Here is a 25,206-nt window from a genome sequence, read left to right as displayed (position 1 = left end):
GTTTGGCAAAATGAGCCCCTAATGTACAATTTCTTCTGACAAGGAAGAAAGTCAATTATTTTCCCCACACAGTTTGGTTCATTTAAACACTGTACCCTTTGCTAGCCAAATAACTGTGTCATAGTATTATTTTTCTACAGAGAGCAAAAAAGAAATTGACAAAAATGCCAGTCCTTTCTGGAAAGATGACCTATATTAAACCCACTTGTAATTGCCTCCCCAGCCATCACCCAGCTGGACTTCTAGTAAGTAGCCAAATAAGAACTTTTAGGAAGAGCAAAAGAGCCCAACATGCCAGTCATTGTTCTGTTTTGCTTATCTTAACCTCCTGGCTTTTTCATTAGACTTCTCAGTCCATACCACCTATTTATGCATCTTCCAAACTTTGAATAATAATATCTAGCTATTGTATGTGGCTTTTCAACAGTACATTTCAAAGCACCTTACAAAGGCAATCAGTATCATTATCCCAATTTTACAGATGGGGAAACTGAGGCACAGAGCGGGATTAAAATGATTTGCCAAAGGTCACACAACTGGCCATCAGCAGAGCTATGAACAGAGCCCAGTTCCAGTCCAGGCTCTATCTACTAGACCCCATGTTAGCCTATGCAGCTTTAGAGGAGAACAAGACAAGTTCTTTGGAACAGGGACAGTCCTTTCGTTCTGTGCCTGTACAGCCACACGAGCACAGGGATCGGCAACCTTTGGCACGCGGCCTGTCAGGGAAATCCGCTGGCGGGCCGGGAGGATTTGTTTACCTGCAGCATCTGCAGTTTCGGCCGATCGCATGAGCCGAGGGATGTGCTGGCCGCCACTTCCCGCAGCCCCCATTGGCCTGGAACGCTGAACCGTGGCTAGTGGGAGCTGCGATCGGACAAACCTGCGGACGCTGCAGGTAAACAAATCAGCCCAGCCCGCCAGCAGATTTGTTTACCTGATGGGCCGATTTGTTTACCTGCAGCCGATTTGTTTACCTGTGCCAAAGGTTGCTGATCCCTGCCCTAGCACAATGGAGTCCTGGTCCATGAATGGGGCTGCTAGGTGCCACTACAATACAAATAAATGTTCTTTTCAGAAGCAGCCATTGATTTAGGGCAGGGGCCGGCAACCTTTCAGGAGTGGTGTGCTGAGTCTTCATTTATTTAAGGTTTCGCGTGCCAGTAATACATTTAAATGTTTTTAGAAGGTCTCTTTCTGTAAGTCTATAATATATAACTAAACTATTGTTGTATGTAAAGTAAATACGGTTTTTAAAATGTTTAAGAAGCTTCATTTAAAAAATTACATTAAAATGCAGAGCCCCCTGGACCAGTGGCCAGGACCCTGGCAGTGTGAGTGCCACTGAAAATCAGCTCGCGTGCCACCTTCGGCACCCGTGCCATAGGTTGCCTACCCCTGATTTAGGGCCTCTCAGTTTTTGCATGTCCAGCTTGAGCCCTCAGGCTTGATTTTCCCCACCTTGAACTTCATTTGAAGCAGTTCAGTGGGTGATCCATGTTCCAAGGACAGTCGATGGTAGAAGAACATGAGGCAAAAAAAGAAAATCTTGGATGGAGGATGTGGTATCCTGAGTGGATGAAGAGGACTATTCCTTCACAAAGAATTTAGCAGAGGATCATACAGAATGGGCTACCATGGTTGCAAATCTCCAGTAATGGAGATGCCACATAAAAAGAAAAACTTCCTAAGGTCAGCTTGACCTCCCTTCTTGTGGATCTCTTAAAGTTTGCAGAAAAACAAATTTTCTACAGCAGATCATACGACTGTATTTTTTGAAGACTCAGGAAATTTCCACATAAAAACCTTAGCTGAAGTGGCATTAAGGTGGCAAGAGTGCATGGGTGAGTTAAGTGCATATTACTTGTCAAGAATAATAGAGTTTAAAACCATAGAAGCTCAGGAAAGGCAGAATTAGCATTGTACTTGTCAAATAAGGCACCCAGGCTACTACTACTACCTTATCCATCCACAGACAAACACTGAAGGCAATTGTTCTTAGATCATTATAAAGGGCTCAGTCCAGGAAGGTGCACCCAGTTGTAATAGGTTTTCAGCACCTCATAGTCAAGAGCTCTGTGATCTCATGTGACAGCCAGTTCTTTAAATATCATTTGACTGTGCTAGTATGCCTGCATATATAAACTTCATACCCCCAGAACATGCTCTTAGAGCACTTCCATGAATCATACTTAGTAACTGGAGACATGAATGGATGAGACAAATTATTAAACCAAAGCTGCACACTGTACTTTTTTGATAGTCTCTGTATAAGTAAGGGAAGATGGCATGCTGCCTTCTCTTGTGGTAGTTATGATAGTTTAAGAGCTTATCTGAGAAGTGCAAACTTACCTCAGCATGTCCTGGGTTTCTAATTTTCCCTAATATTCTCGACAAGCTTTGTGTACGCATATCATTCATATGTGCCTAAAATTTTAACTTCACTTTCTTCTCTGTGGGAATCTGCCTTCCACCCTCCTGCTTTATTTTTCCAATGTCTTCTCCAGTCCAGTTTGTAAGATACCAGGCATGAACCTTCAAGGGTAAAGGGTATATTCTCTTCTCAAAAAATCCCCACACACTATGGCACACACTCAAGAGATGATCATGTTCTAAAAGAGGAAAGTACACAGGCTATTAAGCTGCTGAATGATGTCAGTGGAACTTACTTTTTAAAACACTTTTTAGGGAATTCAGAATAAAGAGCTATTTAGAGAGGTAATCACAGACATGGAATAAAAGCCTATAAAATATTTCTAGGTAAACACAAACATGCATAAACATGTTGCTTGTTTACCCAGAAAGGTGACATCTAACTAATTTACACTGTATAATGACTATTAAGATATAGATATATTATCCCCCTGCCTCTCCAATTGAGCCCTCAGTTACTCCCGTGCAACTTAATTTAACTCACTGAGGCTGCATGGGCATAAATGAGGGCTGTCTTTGTCCTAGTGTCCTTAACAATTCAGGACTAGATTTAGGACTGAGAATCTATTTTTCTTTTAATTCTGCCTAAGGATTTCACAGTAAGTATTGATCTGTGAGCTGTTGCACAAGAACCTCACTCAGTGGCCATTCCTCAACTGCTATTCATCCATGCTAAAAATACAGTGTCATGCTAACTCAGTGTTAGAAACAGCAACATTAGGGGTTCTCCCCACTAGCTGTTAGGGAATCTTGGGGGAAAAAAAAACAAAAAAACCAACAACCACTTATTCCAGACTGGCCTGATTTTCATAAGTGCCGAGCAGTGAGCACAACTCAGACTGACTGCCACAGTGGTCAGAAAAGATCAATGGCCTGTATTATAAAGGTGATCAGAATGGTCCCAATCATCCCTTATGGCTTCGAATCTATGATGCAGGATAGTCATATCTTCTTGATGGACAACACAATTTGAAGACTTAGCTGCACAGATGTGAAACCAGATTTGTTTTCTATTCTATTCTATATAGTTCTCATGCTGCGCTATCACTGTAGTATCTGAGCACTTTCTAGCAGTGCATTAAGTAACATAACAAACATCTTCATCCTCTACCTACGTTCATTAAGTGACCCAGCCCCACCTTCCCTCACTGCTTGTAATGGCAAATCCCACAGGATGATCCTGGCCACATAATCTGTATACCCTTCTGTTCCCCTCAGGTTTACTTGCTTTTCAGTTCCCTCAGAAGGGGAAGAGGTCCATGAGCTGGAATCATCAATGTTTAGGGGTAAACCCCTCGCCGCACTTGGGTGTGTCCGTGTGCGTGATCAGGGAGAGCTTGTGTGCTGGTCTCTGGGGAAGGGCAGGGCACTTCTTGTAGGAAGGATCATCTCCGGTCTCCAGGGTATTGGGCCCATGGAAGCAGGGGCACCCCACATACACTCCAGGATTGAGACAGCTGCCCCTACGTGAAGGGTGAACTCAAAACCAGCATTAGGCATAAGCAGACTAAGCAATTGCTTAGAGCTTCGAGCAGCTCAAGGGGGCCCCCTATTTGCTTTTTTAGTATGGGGAGGGAGAGAAATATTCCTGCTTAGGGCCCCCAGTGGGCTAGCACCAGCTCTGGGTGAAGCATCGGGAACAAGTTATATCCCATTCCCTTATCTTCATGGCCGCCACCCCAGGCTAAACCTGGACTGTACCTGTGTTCTATGCACTTGTTATCTGACTGGTAATAGTTCCTTATGTTCACTGCATGTCTGCACTTTAATCTATGGTTTTGTTGTCAGAACTGACTTGAAGCTGAAATAACTCAAAATATATGCACTAGGACGAAAGTCTAGCAATGTAGGCTTGATACATGAAAATTGTTTTAAATCCACCCCCATCCCTCTGAACAAATGCCCAGTAAATTTGCTCGGCCTGGGTATTACGTCTGATTTTGATGGCGGGGGTGGGGGAGGAGAGAGAAATTAACCCATCAAACTATGGGTAGGGTTTGAAGCACCTCTGAAGCCTCTTTGCAGACATGTCAGCCCAGCCCCTCCTGTGTATGGTTTCTTGAATACTAGATCAGCAGAAGTGACAGTCCAGAGGCCTAGCCTCTGCCCAGAACCTAACTAGCATATTCAGTGCAGACTCCTCCCGGTACCGCTGCTCTGCCTGCACACGAAGGGGCAGCAGGGAGGGTGTTCTGCAGCACAGACAGCCTTGCAGCTAACAGGTGCTTTTTGCCCAGCAGGGACAGAACTGGAAAGATGACATCTTGACACCGTACATTTGGGAAAGGAGCATTGCCTGTAGCACTGTAATTCAGTCCCACATGATAATATGCTGCAGCCATGGGCTAACCATACTTGGATGCAGCCAGACATGGAGAGCTATTGAGATTTCCTGCCATGCTGAGCCTTCATCCTGCATGAGAAAGGGTCTTACGATCAGGAGGAGGAAGACAAGGTGTGTGTGTCCCTCTTGCAACATTTGCAGCAGCTACTGTCAGCACCCTTATGATCTCAGGCAGCCACCCCTGCCATCTTTTATTCCAGCTGTAACCACTCCGTTTCAAACACCAGAGGGGAAGATGCTGGCATGCTAAAAAGAACTCTCTTGCTGGCTGTGGCCAAGGACCCATAAGAGACAAGTAGACTTTGAGTGAAAACAAGCAGTGTGTTTCTGGATCATTAAACGCTGCTACATTATCATTCCCTGATCACGGCCATCATTGCTTTGGCATCTGAGCTGCACAACGATGCCAATTCCTTCCAAATGTATTGAAAACTATTAACGAAACTTTAGAGACAAAGCCCTTCGGCAATTTAGTCAGGCCTAACAGTAAAAGGCCACTTGCTGGGCTTTGGCAAATGCATTGAGGACATTTTATATTATAAATCTTCCTGAACTACAGAGAAGAGCTGAGAGCTCTAGGGGATGGTGCATGATACAGAAAAAAAGGGGCAGTTTGGTAAGATCCATTCAGTTTTTCCACAGATCAGTCACACGCCGATCTTAGTAGCCTCTCACAGGACTGAAAACTAATTGATCGTTAGGGGTCCAGTCCTTCATTCCATCAGCCAACGGCATGCTGTGCCAGTTTTAGTAAGGCATGCAACAACTCCCTTGTAGGCCTTAGGCAGTCCAAAATGGCATTCTCTGTGCATATGTGGTGTGTACAAGGTCACGCTCTGTGGAAGATGCCATTTTGTTCTACAAAATGGCATCCTTCATGAAGGCCAGACGGAACCATTCTGGGAGCTGGATCCAGTCCACAGCCCTCCAGTTGGACAACATATAACCAGTCAGGCATAGAAAGGCCATGGAGTGCATGCCTTGCAGACAGAGATGGCATGCCCCTGCCTTCAGCACCTCACTCTCCTGACAAAATCTGAGGGAAACTTTTGGGTGTGCACCAAGACAGCCTAAGGCATAGGCCTGACAGGCCCTCAACTCTGGAAGTAATGTGACTGTTGTATTGTCTGCTTTCACTTTAAAAAAAGACTGTGTGCTAGGTATGCAGAGTCACTCTAGACTGTTTGAAAAGGATTTAAACAGATCTGATACTGTTAATATTTAACATTTATAGCCTCTATTAGCTTCAACTGAGTTACCGCTCCGTTGTGCTAGGCACTGTACAAACATATAATAACTGAACATCTCTGCCCCAAATAGCTTACAAATTTAGCTGATCACATCATCTGAGTGGCTGAATATTCTGACATCTCTGCTTTGTTTTTGTTGTTTTTTAAATGAGGAGATGCCATATTATATATGGGGATCATCCAATTATCTTGCTGCTGTGCCACCTCTGCTGTGGTGGGGCTCGTGGGATTTCTAAGATATGTATTAGTTAATTATTACAATTTTACATGATCTGGCACCGTATAAATCTTTCTAAGATCTCCTCTGCCTCTGGTTTTATATAAACAGCTTCATTCACTGTTTGGATGATAACTAGAACTAGTCACCTGCAGTTCATTGGTATTGGTTGGTCAAACAACTCATTTTTATAATAGCAAATAGGAGCTGGGGAATGTGGCTCCTGGGAGAGACCACCCAAGATAAAAAAAACCCAGCAGAAAACTCTGCATATTTACATTTGCAGCATTTCTACCAGCTTTTCTCTTCAGAAGAGCAGGGTGAGGGAAGGCTGGCATGCAAAGGGGGCCCAAAATTCCATTTACCTCAAAGATATGTGAGGAATGAAATATGCAAATCCCAAGCCTTCAAATGTTTTCCTGCCTACCTCCTCCCTGACAGCAGCTGTCCTGCCTTTGGCTAACTACCATCCTCCTGCATTTGCAACCTACCTGATGTGCAAGGGAGACAGAAATCACTGGGGGGAAGGAGGGGAGAGAGAAGAGAATATCTTCTGCTCCAAGCAGCAATAAGTAAATTTCCACTTGAAACCCAACATTTAACAAGTCTGCAGGCTCCATAGCTCCATGCCATCCTATCCTAAACCCTGTGGAGTGGCAGTGCCCCAGACATCTCTGGGGATAGGAGGGACTATATACAATAGTCACTGCTCTCCCCTTTTCTCTGTTTGGGATCTTAGCCTTTCTACCACATTATGCTCCATTTCCCAGTAGATGTAACTCAGGGACAGCAATCCTTCATCAGGCTGCATTCTCAAGGAGTCTCAGAAGCCAGCCGCTCCCAGCGTGACACTGATGAATAGATTTTCAAAAGGCATGAAGTGTTCACCTAACATGCTGAACTGTTCTGAAAATCTAGCCCCAGTTATGGTGGCTAGGTCTCTGTGCCACATGTACAGACTATAGCTTCTCCCAGAGTGTCAGGAAGTAACTGGGAGGAACTTTAGGGTGTATTCTTCCAGCCCGAGGGAGAAAGTGAAGCTATTGTGTACCAGAAGGCACTGGCAGCACCAGGAGAGATACCTCTGAATTCTCTTCCAGTAATACATTCACGTTGCTCTGTTGTTTATACCTGTACCACCATTCCAGGAACTCCACCTGCTTGTGCTAACACACCAATAAGAAGCCCATGAGCCCATGTACAATACACACAAATATTTTTAGATTGGAGGCTACTGATTCCCATAGGCAAGTTGTACCATTCTCAGTGGTGATTTCTCTTGTGAATGACAAGTGCACACAGTGGTTGAAGAGGAGCCTGAGAAAAATAACCATTTACAGTGAGAGTATCAGAAGGTGAAGGGGAATTAAATATACAAGGCATGATTTTCCATCCTTTCTCATCCTGCATGGTGATTTACATTTGTGCACAGTGGGTGTGAAATGCTGCTCACAGTGGGTGTGAGCCAATGGAGGATTCAGGTTAGGCAGCAGCAGTTTACACTCCGTGTGCAGAAGTGTAAATAACAGCACACAACAGCGGTGAGAGAATCAGGCCCACTGCAAAATAAAACCACGAGGTAACTAGTTTCATGCAGCTATAATTCCACCTGGTCTGCAGGAAGAGAACAGCTTGGATCTCAGCATTATTCATTTCCCTGCAGGGCAAGAAATCCCCAGGAGGATTACAAGTAACTCCAATTGACTTCAGGAGCCCAGGGCTATACAAAGGGTATGAACTGTCTTTTTAAACTCTGTAGTCTGGGATAGCGGGAGAGCTACATATTTGAAATTAATTAGTGGGTGCAATATCTATTTTGTAGAATTAATGCCAAGGGAGTACACAGAGAGAAAACTGCTGTAACGCCTTGTGAAAGAGCAAAGGGAGCGAAAGAGCTGCTGGCAGGAGACTTGAACCTTGGAGCAGACTTGCTAAAGGAGCCAACCAGAAATACCTGGACCAGGGAGGGAACTTCGAGCAGCTGATTCCTTATAGGAGCCTGAGGCAGTTCTCGATGCGGGAGCTAACCCTGGGATGTCTGTAAGAGAGTCAGCTCTGAGAAGGCAGAGGCAAACCAAACCCTAGAATGGGGCACCTCCTAATAGGCTGACCAGATGTCCCGATTTTATAGGGGCAGTCCCAATTTTTAGGTATTTTTCTTATATAGACTCCTATTACCCCCCACCCCCTGTCCCGATTTTTCACACTTGCTGTCTGGTCACCCTACCTAAGAACTGATAAAAGGACCCTGTGAACACCAGGCTCTGAGGTAAAAGTTGTGCCCTGGGATGGACTTTGGGGACTTCGAGTTTTGCTTTTTTAATTCATTTGTCTGAATGAAGCCAGGCCCAATAAGGGTGGTGATTGGATGAGCAAATGTGTCGAGTCTGTTTAAAAGGGCCTGGAAGAGGGAAGCTACAAATCACAGCAGTACAGAGGCACCCCAGACACAAGGGGGCACATGGGAGTGCCCCACTTGTTTACATGCCTGAAAGACAGGAGGAGGATGTGAAAAAATAATTGAGATTTTCGGCCAAAAATGCTGGGAAAGCAATATATAGCAATGCAACGAAATTAAATGCTGGGAAAGCAATATATAGCAATGCTACTTCCAATTAAATGCTGGAGGGAAACCAGTGGTCGGCAACAAGCAATTACTTCTAGACAGAAGTGGATTTTGACATATGCTATTAGAATTTTCAATAGTAGTTAAAAGAAAGTCTGATTTTTCTGCAACAAAACCACAAAAGCCTAAATTACACACCACTGGCAGAATATAAATCGCGTGTATCTCCACGGAAAAACACTTAATTCCTAATCAATACACTCTCTTATTAAAAAATGTGCAATTCTGAAAAAACAACAAACAGACCTAGCACCTATTAGATCTTGATATATACGGTGTTTTACACTCTGACATAGAAGAATTGTACTGCAGCACTGGTCCTGATTCACCAGCTGTAGAACATGTAATAGGATACAAAATAACACATATCAGCTCTCAGCTGATCTCTTTCACTCTCACTACACACACACACACACACACACACACACACACACGTGAAGGGATGATGAGGGAGAAAAGTTTCTATAGACTATAACAGAAAGCAATAACTTTTCTATAGGTTTTTAAACTATCTGACATAATTTTAAAAATAATTATACTGCTTCTCTAGGGTAGTTCCAGAAACTCTATAGAAAGGCCAGAATACTTCATAAAATTCTGAAAGTTCTGAATTTTTACACAAGCCTATTCAATTTCTTTAGATTCTTAATGGCTTCATCCCTATTAAATTCTATAGGAGATTGTCATATGGGGTAGAGTATCAGAGGGGTAGCCGTGTTAGTCTGGATCTGTAAAAAGCAACAAAGAGTCCTGCAGCATGCGTCTGATGAAGTGGATATTCACCCATGAAAGCTTATGCTCGAATACATCTATTAGTATATAAGGTGCCACCGGACTCATATGAAGAGGACAGACATATAGAGAGTGACAGACATACAGCCTCTGGATATGTCTCACTAATATAGCCAAGTTGCTTATGTGTTTTCAGTATCCAACTGTTTACAGTAATTTATCTATTTTTAACAAAGTCCCATGGCCCTTTTTGTAGGTCACTGTTTTCTGTTATCACTAAAAACATGTACGATGAGCAGTACATTTCCTGCCGCACAGGACTGAGCAACCATCGTTAGCACTGCAAACCATGTGCATGCTACTTAATAAGCATTCTAATAAAACCAGGTGTAAATTTTGTTTGGATTTTATTATTTTTACCTGATACAGTGTGATCCTTTGGGTCTCTCAGTAGTTTGAGTCTTGCATGAGGGAAAATGTACTGAAGAGGCTTCCCATTTATCTGCGGAACATAAAACATGCATGTCATAAAAAATGTAAAGCATATCCATTTTAATAACAACTTAAAAAAGCCAGTCATACAACCAACGCTCCTATGAATCACATATCTGGTTTTGGGATATTTGACAATCATATCTCATCCTTGTTCAATCATTCCCCAGAGTTTTAACCCACAAATTGGGACATTTGTTAACAGGCATGTGAGTGTTTGGGCATTACTTCCATATTACTGGAGTCATTTTAAGGCTGGCTTTAGTTTTCGTTTATTTTCCTTGAGACTTGAAATTGTCTGCTTTGTTCTATTGCATCCCCTAACGGGAGCCATAAAGCAGCGTGACTGTTGATCCTTTGACTATGGGATTTGTGTAATGCATAAGGAGAGGGCTGGAATGCAAACAGGGGCCTAGGATGAAGGTGTGGATAGATTTATAAAAGGTCCATGAGGTATTGCTTTGGTCTCACCAAAAATATACATTCTGAATGAATCTCTCCCCATCTTAGGCATTGCTAACATACCCCTCACCATAGTTATATAGTCAGATAGGGGCTCTTACTCTTTTTCTGTCTCATCTATAAGCATGTATTTTATTTCCTCTCTTGCCTGAACCTCAGACTCCTTCTTTAATCGCATTAGTTAATTCTTTAAGGCCGGTGTTTTCAAAGAAAGATGCCTAACCTCCAATGACTGTCAAGATTTAAAGTTCCTTTGAAAATCCCGGCCTAAAACTTTTAGGAATATCGTTTATATGAAGATGTATGACAATTGCCATTTTGGCTGACAGCACGGATCTCCAGAGCTGAAAGCATGAGTCTCTACAGCTTGTGCTACAGTGCTATGTTCTCAAGCTACCAGCTGTTACAGATCCATCGCCCCTGTGGACCGGGCACTGAGAGGGACACGAAACATACACTGACCAGAGGGTTACAGATGCTTTCTGTCTGTGCCTGCTGAAAGGGTCCATGTGGAAAGACTGATGCACGACTATGTCTATGACACTTTCAGCCCAACTTATCCCCCACTTTCATCTTTCAATGTGAGAGCAGAATGCACAATCTCCCTGCCTTTTATTTTCTATGGTCTCCAATTGCACATGTGGAGTTCAGCTCACTTCCTTGTGAGCTGAAGTATAAAAGATGGAGTTAGGAAACTGTTTTGCAGCTGTATCTCAGAATGACAAATCTGTTTGCAATGGATTTCCTGTCGGGCTCACATATTCTTGGGTTAGACAAGACTTCTAAAAGCAGATGATCATATCAGAGTGGGTCAGCATACAAGCAGTAATGCAGTTTCAGTAGTTTATTTAATAATAATAAACTATTGGTACCTTCTCCCTTGGACCTCACTGCCTCTGATTTAATTTGATGATTGAGTCACAACAACCCTCTTTTGTCTTTCTTCAGTAAGTGATTATGATCATATTCAAATTATGTGAGGCGTGCAATGAGATTTCATCTTGATTTCTTTTGAAGATTTCTGAGATAAACTGCTATTCTAGTTTCATATTTACTCAGTTATTATATCCATCTACGGTGGTCACCCTTCAGAAGCGTCTATTGCTTGGAGGATATTATTAGTTCTACTAGTATTCCTCATATTAAGTATGAAAAATCTCTCTCAAATTAGTAGACTCATTTGAACTAGAAGACATTTTAAATGTGACCCTTGTTCGTACAAATCGAAAAGGGAAAGTTTGGTATAGCCTAGACAACTGAGTAATAGAAAGGTCCTCGATTAAAGTAGCATGTATGTAGAGACTTCAACAGCCATTGTACTAGATACTTTACCAGCACAGCTCCTGCCCCAAAGAGTTTATAATCTAAATACACACCACACACAAGGTGGGAGGCGAAACAGAGAGGTGATGTGACATGCCCAAATTCACCCAGAAGGTCAGTAGCAGAGGTAAGAAGGAAAACTAGACCTTACCTCCTATCCTAGTTTAGACTGTCTTACCTCTACAGAATTGAACTACTGTCCCCATTGAAGTTAGTAACCAAATTACCTTTGATTTCAGCGGGAACAGTCTTGTACAAGTTACTTTATCCTGGTTTACCTCGTAAAATGAGCTGTGAAATCAGATTTTTAAATAAAAGCTAATTAAGGGGTAGCCCATGAGTTTAACAGTGCACATGAGCACTACAGAACAAGTCAAAACTGACTGCTGGTACTGTATGCAGAATCTACTTACTGAAACTGGAATTTTGCCAAGACACCAGGATCTACCATGTCTACTGTTGCTCAAAGTACTATGGGATTTTAATGAACAGAAGTGATCAGAATCTTGGTTTTAATTAATATTATTAGCAAAATATAGCAAGTATAATTATTATTAAAATAATCTATTTGAAATCTTACAGAAGTTGGTTAACTGTAATTATATTGTCTGAAAGCTACACTGAATCATTTTTATAGGTATATATCCACTGGAGTATTAAAAAAAATAAGGTAAAGTAATAGTCAAAGAAGTGCTATAAGCACATTGGGGCAGATTTTTAGCTCTGGGATAAATCATTAGGATAAATCAACATAGCTCCATTTTTATCAACAGAGTTATGTCAATTTATCACAGGTGAGGTTCTGGCCTATAAACTGCAAATTCCAATATATTTTATTTTATCTTTATTTTCTGAATATATAATAATCCCCAAAATGTACACCACCGTACTGCATGTCTCAGTGGCAGGCACATCAGAGAAAATAGACCAGCACTCGCTTAGTCTGTTGCTCTCATGACTTACACTTCCAGACTTTTATGATCAGTGTAAATCTTGGTAATAAATATGCTCATGAATAAAAGTATCAGAGCTTATTGGCATCCAGGTCTTCATATTCTCCTTTACAGTTGGTGGGGAATAGTGCTTAAACTGAAGATCATATTAGAGTGTTAGCTGCAGAACAGTATGTGTCAGAGCTGAGAGGAAAGAGGCAGAAAAATGAATGGCAAAAAATGTTGCTGAAAATAGGTAATGCTAGTGGGAATGGTTGTGTCATCTCTGATCATTAGGGGTGTTTTTACATCAACCAGCCACTCAGATGCATTTATATAAAGTATATTAATCTATTACAGGGGTCGGCAACCTTTCAGAAGCGGTGTGCCGAGTCTTCATTAATTCACCCTAATTTAAGGTTTTGCATGCCAGTAAATACATTTTAACATTTTTAGACGGTCTCTTTCTATAAGTCTATAATATATAACTAAACTATTGTTGTATGCAAAGTAAATACGTTTTTTTAAAATGTTTAAGAAGCTTCATTTAAATTTAAATTAAAATGCAGAGCCTCCTGGACCGGTGGCTAGGACCCGGGCAGTGTGAGTGCCACTGAAAATCAGCACGCGTGCCATAGGTTGCCTACCCCTGATCTATTACAAACAATGTAGAACACAAGCATGGTAAGACTGTCATTTGTTCACACATTCTGTTCTGGTAATTCATTTAGGGTGAACTCCATTCCACCTGCATAAAGCCTGAATGTTGGGGCTTCAGATCTGATTTGCCTCTGAGTTACGCTGGCATAAATGAGGTGTGACTCCACATGCCAGTGTAAATCTGGCCAACATGAGAGAAAAAGCCGGTTGTTTATACGAACAGAGTGCATGTGTGGAGCAAATCTGCACCCTCCAAACCTAGAACTAGGTCGCAGGGCTGAACCTGCAGTCCCACCGTGCCAGTCAGATGCGGTATTGGGGCCAATGGATCAACACAACAGCTACAAAGATCCTTTTCACAGCATTCAAGGAGGTGTAGCCCACTCCACTCAAAATCCTCCCAGTTCACAGCTGACACTGCAGTGACCTCCACAGTTTAATTTCACCCTTACAGTCTGCACTCCAATGCACAACCCTCAGATGTTAAGCAGACATTGGACTCAGGTCACATTTTTCAGCACATTACTCAGCAGGCCCCTGCGGTTTCTAAACCAGTGAGTTAAATGAAAAACTAAATGAGACTGAAGTGTTTCCTCCAGCACTGGTCACACGTTTCATGTTATTAGTCAGCTGAAGTCTCTCTGAAGAGTGAATCATCTTTATGCTGTTAAACAGCGGGGAACGGTGGGTAAATTTGCTGGGGCTCTTTCGAATTGTGACATGGGAATCATTTTAGTTATGACATCTCTTTTTCCCCCTGCCAGTGACATATCATGCCCAGGCACTTCTCTGTATGAAGATTAGGTTTACTGGGAGACACAAGAATCAGGAGATTCTATAGTGCAGAGGACAGGACAGGCAACAGGAGTTTCTCTCCTTGGTGCTGTATATCCAGTAATTCTGCTCTGGAGGCCTCATCTAAAGTCTTTGAGAGTCTTTCCATTGAAATCAATGGGCTTTGGATCAGTCCTGTGAAGCTTCGGTGAGCTCACTTTTTAATGATGTCACACGTCTTCCCTACCTTGAAAGTTTGGGCCAGATCCTGTGCCCTGAATCCCAAAGCCTGACTGTGACACATACGCCAATGGTCTTCTTTGATGCAGTGCAGAGGTAAGAGCTCACAGTGGGAATGCTGCCATTGCAACACTCTTTGAAAGGGCACATGTGCCATTCTGTGCAGAGCCATCTCCACTGGATAATGCAGGATTGGACCGGGATCATGGCCTCTAATTTTGCACCATTCACTTCAGAAAGGCCAGTGGCTCTAAGCTTGCATAGTCTTTGTGCTCAACAATGGTAAGCCTGGAATTGTGATTAGCTCTGGCGACCCCCTCTTCCATTAAGAACTATTGCCTTCAACAGAAGTTCTGTCTGAGTCATGTATGTATAATCAAGCCATTGGCAAACTAAAGGTCACATCAGCCCGTTCATCTCACCAATCAGATGTGGGAGAAGCAGCACAGGCAGCATGCCATTTCTATAACACCTCTTACTACTAAGTAAAATACTAGAACATTCGGGAATAGCGGTTGTTTGTAACTCTGAAGTGTTCGTATCTCTGAACAAAACATTCAGGTTGTTTTTTCAAAAGTTTACACTTGAACATTGACTTAATATAGCCTTTAAGCTTTTCTAGGCAGAAGAAAAATGAGGCTTTTAACCATCTTAATTTAAATGAAACAAGCACTGAAAGAGTTTCCTTACCTAGTCAAATCTTTTTTTTTTTTAAACTTTCTCCTTATTTTTTTTAGTTTATGTTTAACACAGTTCTGTATTTTTTTTGGGGAGGGGACGGTTGGTCTCTGCTACTGCCTGATTGCGTACTTCCAGTTCCAACTGAGGTGTGTGGTTGACCGCTTGTTTGTAATTCTGGTGTTGTAACCCTGAGGTTTTACTGTACCTTAGGGTTTTGTCTAACCCTGAAAAAGCATCTGTCTGGGACTTTAACAGGTAAGTTAACTCTGGCCCTATCTACATTATGTTTCTCTTTTCCCCTCTGTGATGTGAAACCTCTGAGTGGGGATTCAGAGGCTGTATATGGCAGAAGTGACGGTATCAACAGACTACAGAAGACCAGCCATAGGTTCTCCATGCAAACAGCTATGTGCCTCCTTTGACTTCAATAGATCTCGGAAAAGGCCTTAAGCTGCTATTGTCAATTTCAGAGGAGCCCCTTGATGTGAAAGTTTTACAAAGGCAGAATTGTGAAGAACTCCAAGAATACAAGCTCACAAAGTCTCCTGTCCCGTTCATGAGAGCAGGCCAGGTAAGGGTAAAAAATATCACTAAGTAGTCAGAGAGGAAATGTCAACACATTATGTATTCTTTCAGCATGTTCAGTATAGCTGGGCGATGGAGAAGATCAGTAATTGTTTGCCAAATAATGTAAAGGAAATATCTTGACCTATAATGCAGTGGTTGCTGATGATTCATCTTATGGGTGGGTTGATGATGAGATTTTAAAATGAATCATGGCAAATTTGTCATCAGATTTCCAGGGAATTTTAAAAGAAAGAAATTCAAGGGCAATTTACCAAAAAAAGTGAAATGTCTTGAGTCTAAATTAAGCAGTAGAACAGTAAGCTTGTTCTATCACTATGGAACAAGCATTGACTATTTTGTGTGTTTCATGGAGCCTGCTATCACCAATATCATAATCCCTTCACCCTTGAGGGCCCATGTCAGAGCCACCATTCTTTCAGGTGAAGAGGGCTGGACATTTCAGCCCAGCAATGCTGCTCCAAAAGCATTTGATCCAACTGTCATTTAAATCAATATGTGTATTTCATTGTCTTCTAAGGGAGCTGGATTAGCCCATGGAGCAACATACAACAGATATTCCCCAGGCAGCTGAACTAATGACCTTTGAAGTGCTGGTATCACATGGGAAGTGAGAGGTCAACATTTGAAATGTCTCTTGCCTGGTACTACAGAGCACTGGCCCTCTTCTTCTGTGACTTTGAGTGCTTAGATAACTGATTTCTCATTACTTTCTCTGATACATTTAACATATTTATCATCTTAAGGGGTTTCAGTAAATATATGTACCAGAAAGGGGGGGGATCAGCTCAGACAAAATAATTTACCTGAAACATCACTCTAACCATTAACTGAACTTCAACACCTCAGCCGTTCTGCATTTTACATACAACTAAACACAAAATGATGGGGTCTAAATTATCTGTTACCAATCAAAGAATCTTGGAGTAATCATGGATGGCTGTCTGGAAACATCTGCTCAATGGGCACCACTATTAGGAATCATTGGAAAAGGGATAGACAAAAAATATCATAATGCCACTGTATAAATCCATGGCATGCCATACTTTGAATACTGCATGCAGTTCAGGTGGCCCCATCTCAAAAAACTATATTAGAATTGGAAAAGGTACAGAGAAAGGCAACAAAAATAATTAGGGATATGGACCAGCTTCCACATAAGGAGAGATTAAAAAGACTGGGACTGGTCATTTTAGAGAAGAGATGACTAAGATATGGTGGAGGTCTATAAAATCATGAATGATGTGGAGTACATGAATAAGGAAATGTTATTTACCCTTTATGTAACACAAGAATTAGGGTTCACACAATGAAATTAAGAGACAGCAGCTTAAAAATAAACATAAGGAAGTACTTCTTCACACAATGCACCTGTGGAACTTATTGCTGGGGATGCTAAAGGCCCAAACTATAACTGTGCTAAAAAAAAAAAAAAAAAGTTCATGGAAGATAGGTCCAACAATGGCTATTAATCAAGAGAGTCAGGGATGCAATCCTATGCTCTGTGTGTACTAAACTTCTGACTGCCAGAAGGTGGGACTGGATGAAAGGGGATGGATCACTTGATACTTGCTCTGTTCTGTTCCTTCCCTCTGAAGCATCTGGTACTGGCCACTGTTGGAAGACAGGATACTGGGCTAAAAAGACCATTGGTCTGATACAGTATGGCTATTCTTATGTTCTCATTCCAGCATGAGTGAAATGCCAAAATGCAGCAAGGAAAACCATCCTCATCTTTCTGACCTGATCAGAAAGTATATAAGGAGAAAAGCCTATCCCTAAGTGATTATCACTGCAATTTTGGATACTCTAGAACTTTTTATTACCATTAGACTATCACTGATATTTTAGGGGTAAGGGTTGGGGGGAATGTGTTTGCACATGTTTATGTTTGCATGTGTGTCCAAAATGAAAATCTGACTGCATCATTCTTTTTCTATATTAGCCTTCGTACCTGAGGAAAGACTTGCTGACAGAAACCAGGATGGCACTAACTTTCGTTGTTGTTTTGGGCTTCATTTGGGTTTACAAAGGCCAGTTCTGGAACGAGAAAGTTCTATTCTCAAACACTCCACCCTTTACCTACTTTTCTCGCCTTAACCCATCCTTTTTCTCCTTCTCCGAGTCATTGTTCTGTGGCTTTTTACAGGCTGCCTACTCCTATATTCTCCTCTCTATCCTCCCTGCCCCCACACTCCTTAGCTGGTCCTCCCTCTTCCAGAGCACAAAGTAACCTCCCCCTTCAAATTGCTTCTCCAAACTGATTGCATTTGCCTTGCTATGCCCCCATAAGCAACACTGGTGCTATCAGTGCTAGCTTCGGCAACCTAATACTTAAAACAGAGACAGAGAGAGAACTAACAACAAATACAGGAGTAAATAGGCCTTTCTCCAGGACAACAGTTCTTTCAATTGCTGTGGCTGTATTCCCTTCCCATATTTTCCTATTGTTTCTATTCCCTCCTTTTCCTATCTTCTCAGCCTTCATGATCTGTTCTCTTGCCTATGTGCTTTTCTAAATTACCTATGTACTAAAGTCCAAGATGTATCCAAAGCCCATTGAAGTCAAGGGGAGGATTTCTTTTGACTTCAACAGGCTTTGGATCAGGAATTAACCTGCTATCATCACTTAAAGAATAGCTGCCTGCTAGGGTTCTGTCTTCTTATACTTAGCACACTTTCTAGAGCTATATAAATAATGCATGATAAACAATAGTAATAGGAGCTTGGACCTGGTGTATGGCTGAAGTTTCTAATCCACTGGTAGAGACTCAGCAGGCTGCTGCTGCAGAGAGTGGGACTAGGGAGTGGGTGGGATCAATGAGAGAAACCAAGGTGATGCTGCCGGTCAAATACTCAGTGGATTTAAAAAGTATGTTTGCCATCGTCGGGTAAGCAGCCCAGATTTCTGTACTGGAAGACACTAGCTGTTATGATCCTAAGCTTCACTGTGATTTCATTATATTTAAGAATGTTAAGTAACACCAGGAATGTTGCTGTGGAAACTGATGTACTGTAATATTACTAGAATAGTATCCGATTAATTCACTGTGCCGTATCATAACAAATCCATGGCAACTGAGGACTTTTAGGTTGACACTGGGCTGCACAAAATTCCTGCTCCAAAAGCATCTGGGCTGTGCTAAAGGTCACTCATAGACACGAAGCAGGACACTTACAGTATTTTAGTATGGTAGGTGGGATCATAAAATATTTGCATTTTTTTAAGACAGAGAGAAGAGTGAGAATTTGTACTGGATGAGTGAAGCCAGACGTTTCTCTCTCATCAACTTGGGTACAAGCAGGCTACCACAGCTTCTGCAAACATCCATACTGCCAGTTTGAGATCAGCGAGAAATCTTTAAAGGGCCTGATTTTCAGAGGGTGGTTGTTCAGCTATTTATGAAAATCAGACTCTTAAAAATGTCACAAGTTAGGAAGCTGAAGTCACTAGCCATTTTTTGAAAATCTTGGCCTGAATTTAAATTGATAAAAAGAAAGAAATTGCAACCAAATGTAAACAAAGCAAAGCACTTATTATAAAAAAGAGAGTTCCACAAACATTCACACCGATTTAAAACTGAATTCTCTTCAGCTGTGGTTGCACTTTTCTTCCTTTTCTGTTCCCATGAATATTTGTCCAATGAGATTTTATTTGTGTGAATGCTTGCAGAAGGCATCTGGGATGGAAGACCTCTGAGAAACACTTCATGTGCTACAGGATGCTGGTGTAGAGGCGATCCCCTTCTGCATCAGTATTGAAACAGTGTCCCAGCAGGGGATAATGGGTAAAGGAGTTTGAAACAGAAGGAGGAGCTCTCCCCACACACCAGCCTAGATATAGAGAGATCCAAGGGTGACGGAACCCAGAAGGGAGTGTCCATGCAATACAACTATTACTTGGGGGCAGAGCACCCACGTAAACTTGCACATGCCAAGCGTGGGCAGTGGGGTGGGCAGAGGTGAGAGTGAGACCCAGAGGAGCTGGAGTGCACTGTGGAGAGAGGGATGTGGCTGGGAAGCAGGACCCCGAGTGGCTGGAATAGACTGGGGAGGAGTAATAGGAACCCCTGGCCCCGTTTTTCCCAGACTGGAGCGAGCGGCTTCCCCACCAGCCAAGTCTCACTGCCTTCACTCACTCCCCACATTTGCAGGAGCTTCCACTCCCTCTGTAGAGAGCTGTGGGAGAGCTTTCCTCCTCTAAATCAGTGAGAGGAGGGGGAAATCTCCTTGTGCTTTAGCTCCCTATTGTGTCACAGAATCATAGAAGTGTAGCACTGGAAGGGACCTTAATTGGGCACCTAGTCCAGTCCTGTGCATTTAAGGCAGGACTATGTAATATCTAGACCAGGGGTCGGCAGCCTTTCAGAAGTGATGTGCCGACTCTTCATTTATTCACTCTAATTTAAGGTTTCGCGTGCCAGTAATAATTTTAACGTTTTTAGAAGGTCTCTTTCTATAAGTCTATAATATATAACTAAACTATTGTTATATGTAAAGTAAATAAGGTTTTTAAAATGTTTAAGCAGCTTCATTTAAAATTAAATTAAAATGCAGAGCCCCAGGACCAGTGGCCAGGACCCAGGCAGTGTGAGTGCCACTGAAAATCAGCTTGCGTGCCACCTTTGGCACCTGTGCCATAGGTTGCCTACCCCTGATCTAGACCAGTCATGTCAGGTGTTTGTCTAATCCAGGGATGGGCAAACTATGGCCCGCGGGCCGGATCCGGCCCTTCAGGGCTTTGGATCCGGCCCACGGGATTACCCCTGGTGGTGCTGCGGGCCCGGCGCTGCTCTCAGAAGCAGCCCCCGGGCCGGGAGGCAAAGGGCTCCATGTGCGCACGCAGAGCCCTCTGCCCCCCCCAGGGGCCGCAGCACTTCCTGGAGTGGCGTGGGGACAGGGCAGGCATGCAGGGAGCCTGCCCTGGCCCTGGTGTGCGCCACTGCCACCTCGGAGCCACTTTAGGTAAGCGGAACCGGGCTGGAGCTCAAACCCCTCCTGCCCCCCTGCCCCCCAACTTCCTGCCCTAAGCCCTCTGCCTGTACCTCACACCCCTCCTGCACCCAACTCCCTGCCCTGAGCCCCTTTCTGCACTCCTGTGCATTCCAACCACCTGCCCTGAGCTCCCTGCTGCACCCTGCACCCCAACTCCCTGCCCTGAGCCCCATCCTGCACTCCGTACCCCTCCTGTACCCCAACCCCCTTCCCTGAGCCCCCTCTTACACTCTGCACCCCTTCTCTGCCCCAATCCCTTGTCCTGAGCCCCTTCCTCCACATCCCGCACTCCACCCCCCCTGCCCCGGCCCTGCATACAATTTCCTCACCCAGATGTGGCCCTCGCCCCAAAAAGTTTGCCCACCCCTGGTCTAATCTGTTCTTAAAAACCTCCAATGATGGAGATTCCACAACCTCCCTAGGCAATTTGTTATGTTCTTTACTAGCCTGACAGGAAGTGTTTCCTAATGTCCAACCTAAACCACCCTTTATTTAAGACCATTGCTCTAATTTAAGACCATTGCTTCTTGTCCTATCCTCAGAGATTAAGGAGGACAAAGGTTTCACCCTCCCCTTGTAACAACCTTTTATGGACTTGAAAACTTATGTCCCCCCTCAGTCTTCTCTTCTTCAGACTAAACCAACCCATTTTTTTCAATCTTCCCTCACAGATCATGTGTTCTAGACCTTTAATCATTTCTGTGGCTTTTCTCTGGACTGTCTCCACATTTATCCACATGTTTCCTAAAATGTGGCACCCAGAACTGGATCCAGTACTCAAGCTGAGGCCTCATCAACGCAGAGTAGAGTGGAAGAATTACTTCTCATGTCTTGCCTACAACACTCCTGCTAATACATCCCAGAATGATAGCTCTGTGTGTGTGTGTGTGTGTGTGTGTGTGTGTGTGTGTGTGTGAACAGTGTCACACTGTTGACTCATATTTAGCTTGTGATCCACTATAACTCTAAGATCCCTTTCTGCAGTCCTCCTTCCTAGGCAGTCATTTTCTTTTTTGTATGTATGAAAGTGATTGTTCCTTTCTAAGTGGGCTACTTTGCATTTGTCCTTATTGAATTTCATCCTATTTACTTCAGACCATTTCTCCAGGTTGTCCAGATCATTTTGAATTTTAATCCTATCCTCCAACCCTTCCCAGAATACTATCGCTCGCAAACTTTAAAAGTGTACTTTCTATGCCATTATCTAAATCATTGATGAAGATATTGAACAGAACTGGATCCAGGACCGATCACTGCAGAATCTGACTTGATAATTATCCTTCCTTTAATCTCTGGTTAAGGAACAGCATTCTGATGGAGGTGCCTTGTAGAGCTGGTTGGAATTTTGTGGGGAAGAGGTACATAGCTCTACAGAAAATTTTGACAGAAACCAAAATCTCATTTTCATCTAAATTTTTAGCAGAAAATTTAAATTTTCCATTAAAAACTGAACACAAATATTTTTGGCCAATTTTTTTTTCACTTTTTTTTAAAAAGGCATTTTCCACCAAAAAATTCCAAAACAAAGTTTTGACAATTTTTGGACCAGCTCTAGTATCCTGTATCTTATATGAGATGAAAAACCAAGGATAAGATTATGGAGGGAGTGGTATGATGAGATTGCTTACAATGGGATATGGCCTATCCACAACTCCTATTAGCTAATATCGTCAACGACTGGAGGTGGGACACTAGATGGGAAGACTTGGAGTTATTTCAGATAATTCTTTCCCAGGTGTCTGGCTGGTGGTTCTCACCCACCTGCTCAGGGTCTAACTGATCACCATATTTGGGATTGGGTCAGAATTTTCACCCAAGTCAGATTGGCAGAGACCCTTGTCCTAGACAGAAACAATTCTACAAATGTGTGTGTGTGACAAAGGGAATCTAAGTTGACACTGGGATGTTGCAATGGCCAAACACAGTCATATATATTCCAAAATAACCCATGTTTCTCAATGGGATTATAGGAGGTAGGTATATTTATATATTGGTCAATACTATTTACAGATCTGGAACCTCTAAAATCCCAATTGTCCTGCAGCAGATCTGGCCTGCAGGGTGAATTCTACTGAATAACACTGATGTCCTATAAAAAAGACCCTTTCTTCCAGCAGGACAGGTGAAATTTCAATGCTTCAGCAAAATGTAGTCTGGACTGGGCAAACTCTAGGCTGGAGAATAGGCAAAAGAGAAAAACATATATAGTGTCCTTTATTTATATGAAGTGATTGAATTAATACCTAAATTTACTCATGAAGAGCCGTTCTGCCATCAAACTGCACCTAAAACTCTCCCTGACCTAGACAGGAGTTCTGTAGGTGGGAGGATAGCAGAACATGCCCTTTAGCTAAGGAATTAACAGTGGCATATTAACTAATGTGTTAGTTTGAGTATAGTTAGTTTGTTTGTAATTCTGCCTTCATTTGCACCCATGTCATGCCACTGGAGCCAGGATAGAATCTGAATACGTGTGTATGATAGTCAAAGTAGCAAGTGAAAGATATAAGGATCTACTGATGACGTTAAAACCTCAGTGATGCTAATGGGATATATGATGGTGAACTAGACCCCAAAGTGAGCAAGTTTAAAACACTTTGATCAATGTGTTTTTCTTGTATCTCAGTCTAATGAACAGCCCAAATTCTTACCTGTTACCTGGGTGCAAACCCACTGATGTGTTCAGTGTTTCATCATTGAGCTACAGGGATTACACCCATGTAACATAACAGAATTCAGTTCCATTCATAACAACACCTCAAAGTAAATCCAGCCCTGTTCCTAAGAACATTAAAAAGCAGAGTCTTAAATCTGGTTGGGTTAAAGTCAATAATGTAAAATTGGACTAGAATGAATCATTCTGTGTGGGTGTATCCGCTGCCCATGTAATTCCATGTGAGCAGGTTAATTCTACCCAAAAACTGTTTAAGGATAAAACTAATCCTAAAGAATAGGGATCATAAATAATACTGATGGTCTCCTAAGCTGCTTAAAATGTAGCGGGATTTTGATAAATCTGGTGGTCCACATGTTACAGGATAGTATGATTTACCAAGCTTTCTACAGAACATCCACAAAACTATAGACACATCTTACTTGATCTTGATGTTGACTTGGTGGTCTGGAGTGGGATAACTTCTCTTGCAGTTTTCTGTCAAAGCCATGTCCATTCTCCAGACGAGACTCCCTGGGCTTGTCAAACCAATCTGTCTCTTCACGGCGGAGGTGATAGGCTTTGAAAACCAAGGACATGTCAAATGTTCTGACTCAGAGCGGAGAGAAGGGCAACAGTTTGGTGCACATAGCAAACATGCACAGTGATGATTAATTGGCCATGCAGCTCAAGCAAACTTACAGGCAAAGCTGAAGACAGACCAGACTAACTCAAGTAAAATTAAGTAGTAAGTGGCAGAGGAGATAAGAATGAGATTCTATCAGTGTTAGAACTGACCATGGATATTTAATATCAAGAAAAAACAAACAAACAAGTATTGAGTGCCATAACCACTTTCCTCGGTCTGGGTGCTTAGAAATACACTGCAGATTTCACATATTTCTGAGGGTTTGTCAACACTTAAAATGCTACAGTGGCACAACTGCGCTGTTGCAGCTGCTCCACCGTAGTGCTTCAGTGTAGACACTACCTACGCCAACGGGAGGGGCTCTCCCATAGATAATCCACCTCCCTGCAGTAGCTAGGTCGAAAGAAGAATTGTTCTATTTTAGTGCTGGCTACACACTAAATTTTTCACACCCCTGACCAACATAGTTAAATCAATCTAATTTTCTAATGTATACCAGGCCTGAGATGTAGCTGAACTTTTATGAATTAAAAGTTATAGCAGTGACTCCTTAAAAGACTCTGCGTCAAAGGACATCGATATGTTCAAGTTTCTTGTACACAGAATGCCAATCAGGCTTTATAGTGTGCAAGGAAAGCAGGATGGAACCGTATGGGCCTGATTCTCCTCCCATTTAAACCAGTTTTACACTGCTGTAAACCCATTAGGCAAGAATCTCAGCCAGTGTAAATGAGCATTGCTTCACTGAAATCAAATGAACTATGATGATCAATTTGGTCAGTTCCTTCCGATTTGCACCAGTGAGAGATCAGGAGCTATAGGTAGTAAAGGTAATAATTGGAGATATACCAATCTCCTAGAACTGGAAGGGACCTTGAAAGGTCATTGAGTCCAGCCCCCTGCCTTCACTAGCAGGACCAATTTTTGCCCCAGATCCCTAAGTGGCCCCCTCAAGGATTGAACTCACAACCCTGGGTTTAGCAGGCCAGTGCTCAAACCACTGAGCGATCCCTCCCCCCTAAGCTATAAGTTAAATACTATTTTTATTATACAACATGCAGATTTTCTTCTGCATGCACACATATCAATATAAAACAGGATAAACTGTAGCTAATTAGAATCCCATGGAACATCTGAATTTCATGTTAGAATAATCAT

At 42.5% G+C, this 25,206-nt stretch overlaps 1 protein-coding gene across 3 annotated transcripts in view; it reads right to left on the bottom strand.

Moving 5' to 3' along the window:
- The window catches only part of PCLO (piccolo presynaptic cytomatrix protein), a 541,568-nt gene that overhangs the window by 175,532 nt on the left and 340,830 nt on the right, over positions 1-25,206 (bottom strand). For all 3 annotated transcript variants that reach the window (XM_045030493.1, XM_045030503.1, XM_045030514.1), the window contains exons 8-9: positions 23,843-23,979; positions 10,023-10,104 (exon numbers count right to left, since the gene is read on the bottom strand). In XM_045030493.1, coding sequence (XP_044886428.1) covers positions 10,023-10,104; positions 23,843-23,979 — 219 coding nt within the window. The remainder of the gene's footprint in view (positions 1-10,022; positions 10,105-23,842; positions 23,980-25,206) is intronic.

Source organism: Mauremys mutica, chromosome 1, assembly GCF_020497125.1.
Source record: "Mauremys mutica isolate MM-2020 ecotype Southern chromosome 1, ASM2049712v1, whole genome shotgun sequence".
In the NCBI taxonomy this organism is placed as follows: domain Eukaryota; kingdom Metazoa; phylum Chordata; order Testudines; family Geoemydidae; genus Mauremys; species Mauremys mutica.
This window is presented reverse-complemented; position numbering and strand designations above follow the sequence as displayed.